The sequence below is a fragment of the Miscanthus floridulus genome, chromosome 10, assembly GCF_019320115.1.
Source record: "Miscanthus floridulus cultivar M001 chromosome 10, ASM1932011v1, whole genome shotgun sequence".
In the NCBI taxonomy this organism is placed as follows: Eukaryota; Viridiplantae; Streptophyta; class Magnoliopsida; order Poales; family Poaceae; genus Miscanthus; species Miscanthus floridulus.
Window position 1 is genome coordinate 56,233,119 of NC_089589.1, and position 5,839 is coordinate 56,238,957.

At 42.7% G+C, this 5,839-nt stretch overlaps 1 protein-coding gene across 1 annotated transcript; it reads right to left on the reverse strand.

The window, feature by feature from the left end:
* Window positions 1-361: 361 nt before the first annotated feature.
* LOC136488685 (protein PXR1-like) lies at window positions 362-2,107 on the reverse strand. Its single transcript, XM_066485529.1, has 2 exons — window positions 1,369-2,107; window positions 362-396 (listed from the first exon to the last, which is right to left on the reverse strand). The coding sequence occupies exons 1-2, from the start codon at window positions 2,105-2,107 to the stop codon at window positions 362-364; spliced, it is 774 nt and encodes a 257-aa protein (XP_066341626.1).
* Window positions 2,108-5,839: the final 3,732 nt, after the last annotated feature.

The following is a 5,839-nucleotide window of genomic DNA, read 5'->3' on the forward strand; positions in this document are numbered from 1 at the left end:
TTGAGATGATGAACTAGCCACTTGTTGTTGATCTTGCACTTTGTCATCACTAGCACTTGCTTGATCATGATCATGAGAACCACTAGCTTGCACATTTGAGTTAGAGAGCACTTGATTCTTGTCATCTTCTACATCAATCACCTCTCTAGGCCTTATATCACCAATATCTAGATTCTTCATTGCATTAACCAATTGAGTGCCTCTCACATCATCTAAATTCTCATCTTCCTCTTGAAAACCCTTGGTTTCATCAAACTCCACATCATGAACCTCCTCAAGAGTACAACTAGCTAAATTCCAAACTCTATAAGCCTTGCTTGTAGTGGAGTAACCAAGCAAGAAACCTTCATCACATTTCTTCTCAATCTTGCTCAATCTTGTGCCTTTCTTCAATATCTAGCATTTGCAATAAAAACCCCAAAAATATGCAATGTTGGGCTTTTTCCATTCAAGAGTTCACATGGTGTCTTCTCCATCATGGGGTGATAAAAGAGTCAGTTGCTATAGTTGCAAGCCGTGTTGATTGCTTTGGCCCAAAATGAATGACTCACATTGTACTCACTCAACATTGATCTTGCCATGTCAATCAAAGTTCTATTCTTCCTCTCAACTAGGCCATTTGATTGAGGAGTGTACTTGGTCAAGAATTAATGCCTAATCCCAAACTCATCACATAGCTCATCAACTCTTGTGTTCTTGAACTCGCTTCCATTATCATTTCTTACTTTCTTGATGATGGTCTCAAACTCATTGTGAATTCTCTTGATGAAAGTCTTGAAGGTTGCAAACATATCACTCTTGTCAACAAGAAAGAACACCCATGTATATCTAGTGAAATCATCCACAATCACAAATCTATATTTGTTTCCACCAATGCTAGTGTAAGTGGTTGGTCCAAATAAATCCATGTGCAACAACTCAAATGCCTTAGATGTACTCATCATGCTCTTCTTAGGATGTGTGTTGCCTACTTACTTTTTGGCTTGACATGCACTACAAAGCTTATCCTTCTCAAATGTGACATCTTTCAAGCCTCTAACTAGATCATGCTTAATCAACTTGTTCAATTGTTTCATTCCAACATGACCAAGCCTTCTCTGCCATAACCAACCCATGCTAGTCTTAGTGAGCAAACATGTTGACAATTGAGCTTCACTAGCATTAAAATCAACCAAGTATAGATTCCCATATCTAAAACCTTTGAATATCAAGTTAGAACCATCTACACTATGATCTCTACATCATCAACTCCAAATATGCACTTAAAACCAAGATTACAAAGTTGAGCTACCGACAATAGGTTGAAGTTCAAGCTCTCTACTAGTAGCACATTGGAAATGCTCAAGTCATTGGATATTGCAATCTTACCAAGCTCTTTGACCTTGCCTTTGTCATTATCACCAAATGTTATGCCATCAATCCCATTATCATCATTTGAGTCGATTGAATTGAATATTCTTGAATCACTGGTCATGTGTTGTGTGCACCCACTATCAAGCACCCAATGCCTTCCTCTGGCTTTATAATTGACCTTAGTGTCCTTGACCATGAAGCATGATGAAGTGACAAATAGTGAAGGCTTGTTGTTGATAGCAATGCTCGCTAGGGCCTTCTTCTTGGATGCCTGGTTATCATCACTTGAATTATCATCGGTGGATGCATCACTATCCCATGTGACAACATAGGATCCACCCTTCTTCTTGAAGGTCATCTTCTTCTCTTTCTTCTCCTTCTTCTCTTTCTTGTTCTTCTTCTCATTATCCTCATTGTCACTATTGTAGGGACAATCCGCTACAACATGATTGGGACTCTTGCACTTGTAACACAACCTCACATACTCCTTGTTCTTGAAGTGATCTCTTCTCTTCCTTGCACCATAGCCTTTCTTCTTCATCATCTTGCCAAACTTGCACACAAAGAAAGCTAGTGCTTCATCATCACTATCATCATGAGAGCATTCTTCATCACTTGATTCTTCCTTCTTAGCCTTGCCCTTGCTCTTGTTCTTGGAGGATGAAGTGCCTGCCTTGAATGCCACACTCTTCTTCTTCTTGTCTTCCTCCATCGCAAGCTCTTCACCATCACTATTGTATTGGTCCTTGGTCATCACATCACCAAGCACCTTATTTCAAGCGACATCCTCCAATCCACCTCTAAAGATGATAGTTCTCAATGTCTTGAATCTCTTTGGCAAACACATCAAGAATTTGTGAGAGAAGTCCTCATCCTTCACCTTCTCACCCAAACTTTTGAGATCATTGATGATGACTTGTAGTTTATAGAACATCTTCGGAATGGACTCATCATCCTTCATCTTGAAGTTTGATAGCTTGTCTTTGAGCATATCGAGCTTGGCACTTTTTACCATTGAAGTGCCCTCATATGTTTCTTCTAGTCTCACCCAAACTTCACTTGCCTTCTCAAGATCTTTGATTTGCTCAAACACTTTTGAATCAATGCCATTATATATTGTGTTGAGTGCCATAGTGTTACATTGCTTGTTGATCTTGTCATTCTTGGTGAGATTGGTTGGGTCAATGATCACAAACTCATTATCTACCACATCCCACACCTTGTCATTGATTGAACAAAGGTACATCTTCATTTTTTCTTCCAATAATCAAATGATATGCCATCAAAGAATGGTGGTTTACCCCCAATATGGTTGAACACTATTTGAGATATATTTTGCACCAAAGGTTGTTAAGCCTTGAATCAAACAGTGACCATGGCTCCAATACCACTTGAAAGGTCCTAATATGGTTAGAGGGGGGATGAATAGCCTATTTAAAAATCTACAAGATGACTAGAGTAATTTGATTAGTATGTCAAATAGCGAAATGCAAACTTGCTCTAGCTTATCAAACAATTCTAGTTACTATAATCACTAGGCACACAAATGGCTAAGTCACTACTCACTAAGAGCTCTCACACTTGCTACACTAAAGAGCTCCACTAGATGATCTTAAGCTACAAAGCAAGCTCTCAATTCTTGCTTCACTAAAGACCTTGCTACAACTAGTTTGCGGGAATGTAAATGAGTGAGTATGGTGATTATACCGCCGCATCGAGGAATGAACCAATCACACGATGAAGAGAATCCAATCACTAGGAGAAATCCAATCACACAAGAGACACAAGATTTCCCCCCCCCCCCAAGGTTCACATGCTTGCCGGCACGCTAGTCCCCATTGTGTCGACCAACACTTGGTGGTTCGGCGGCTAAGAGGTGTTGCACGAACCTCATCCACACAATTGGACACCGCAAGAACCTACCCACAAGTGAGGTAGCTCAATGACATGAGCAATTTACTAGAGTTGCCTTTGGCGCTCCACCGGGAAAGGCACAAGACCCATCACAAGCAACCAATTGAGGCTAGAGACAATCACCAACTCTGCTCAATGATCCTCCAATCACTAGGCCATCTAGGTGTCAACAAGCACCAAGACTAACAAGCTCACAATGAGCCCAAATCACCCAACTAGTGCCACAAGATGATGCAACTCAATGCAATGCACTAGAGGCTCTCCAATCTCACTCAAGATGATGAAATCAAGTGAACAAGTGAGTGGAGTGTGTTGCTCAGCTTCCAAAGGGTGTGCACAAATGTATGAGGTGCCAAGAGAGTGGCCAGGGCTGGCCACACCCTCTATTTATAGCCACACAAGCAAATAGAGCCGTTACCCCTTGGAGCTGCTTTCTGCAAGGGCACCGGACTAGGCGGTGCGGTCACCGGACAAGGGGTGACTGTGGCCCCAATGGTCAATTTTCAATGGTCGACCAATGACTAGTTGGTCACCAGAAAGGGTGATGGTGGCACTGCCATGGTGGTGGCAGTGACCACCCGGCCGAGTCCCCCATTTTCCCTACTCTCTGGATAAATGGGGCGGTGCACCGCCGTGCTAGTGGCGGTGACCATGGCGGTGACCCCCTGCGTCCAAGTCCAGAATCCCTAGCCATGGGTGGAAAGTGGCGGTGCCACCGGATAGTCCATGGCGGTGCCACCGCCATGCCAGTGGCGGTGCACACAGCCATGTCTGGTGACCACCCCACCGGTTGGTTCTCTAGCGAGCCCAGGTGGGCACCACCCTAGGGGTGGCAGTGCCACCGAACAGGGGGTGGTGGTGCCACCTAGGCACCTCCACTAGCTTATCGAGTTGCAAACTTTTGCTTGATTCGATCCACATCAACTCGAGCTACTCCCCGCAAGCGATGCTAACTCTCAAAGTGTTTTCTCAAAACATGTTAAAGCCACGTTAGCATTTCTCAAAACATTTTCGATAAATATTTTCGCTTGCTCTCTAAAGTGCACTAGGCCTAAATGGAATGCTTGAAGTCCAACACCTAGTGGCACTAGATGACCAAATTGTCTAGTTAAGAACCCCTCTTAATAGTATAGTCATCTACCCTAAATGTGATCACACTCTCTATAGTGTCTTGATCACGGAAACAAAACCCCTAATTATACCTTTGCCTTGATCTCCATAGGGTTTTGCTTTTCTCTTTCTTCTTTTCCAAGTTGAGCACTTGATCATCATCACATGTGGCCATCTCATCATTTCATGTGATCAACATCACCATTTGAGTGCCACCATGCTTCACAACTTGGATTGCACCAACCTAGCTCATATCACAACTCATGACAAAGGTTAGTGCATAGGTTTCATCAATTATCCAAAACTAAACTTGGGCTTTCACCATCCTCTTGTTCTCCTTCTGTTCACATTGTACATGAGTTTCTATTTATATTTATACAAAGTCAAGAGTAACAATAAACACAACCATCACTTACAAATGTTTACAGCTTGACAACATAGGAGCGAGATCCTGTAGACTGGTCATACTTCACTTTTGCACGGTTTCACTTGTTCGTCTTAGATGTTTCCTATAGCTTCATTTGTGTTAGACTACAACACAAGTAGACCATAGCAAGACTAGACAAGAAATCGATGGGTTCACGCACACCTTGTTCTTAGCACTAGACCAAGTCTTGACAAGTTCACACCACTGTGCATCGCTCATGCATGGGACAGGAGAGGTCATATGGATCTAATTAGCAGGGACACCATTGAAGTAGGTTTGCTTCAACCTATACCGTGTGTGCCATACCCCACATTGCAATACATTCCAGCAAGCTTCTTGTGTTGGTGGGTGAGCCTTGTCAATGTCCAGCCTTGACTACACGCAGTAGTGTGAATGAAAAGTAAATCTGTTAAACTTGTTCAAAGTAGAGTTGAATGTCAAGAGAGGATACCTATACATACAATTAGCCTCTCCATAAAGTTCCTATAATGGATGACACTAGAGGGCTTCTTGTAATGTTTTCAATGTGTTAAAATTGGTATTTAATGCCTGACTACTACACTTGCCTCTAAGGCAAACTTGGCAGCTTGTACTAGATCATGTGGCCTTATGTTCCCCTTGGCAATAGAGATGGGCATCCTCAATCCTCCCATTTATTTGCTCATTTTGTCAAGCAAAATTCCACGAGTTTGAGGCCTCGGCTTCCTCGCACTTCTTGGCAATGGTACTACAAAGTTTTCATACATTTAGATTATTAGAAAAGTAACATGGATATCAAATAGCTAGTGCGAATTGATTGATAGACATCTGTAAGGTAATACCAACCTAGGCAACTTTCATTGTTCTACAGGTGGGTAGAGATGGGAGTTTGCTCAAAGGGCTCCTCTTCGGCATGGCTATCATCATCTGGCCATGGGCAATCTCTCATAGGGCTAGGTAGCTTAGAGGGCTCATCTTTGGCATGGCTATCATCATCTGGCCATGGGCAGTCTCTCACAGGGCTACGTAGCTTAGAGGGCTCCTCTTCGACAGGGC

Excerpts from the sequence above, each read along its gene's own strand:
- LOC136488685 (XM_066485529.1), bottom strand. The coding sequence starts at position 2,107 with ATGACCAAGGACCAATACAATAGTGATGGTGAAGAGCTTGCGATGGAG. Across the intron at positions 397-1,368 it reads AGGCAAGGTCAAAGAGCTTG|ATATTGAAGAAAGGCACAAG; the intron begins GTAAGATTGCAA and ends TGCAAATGCTAG.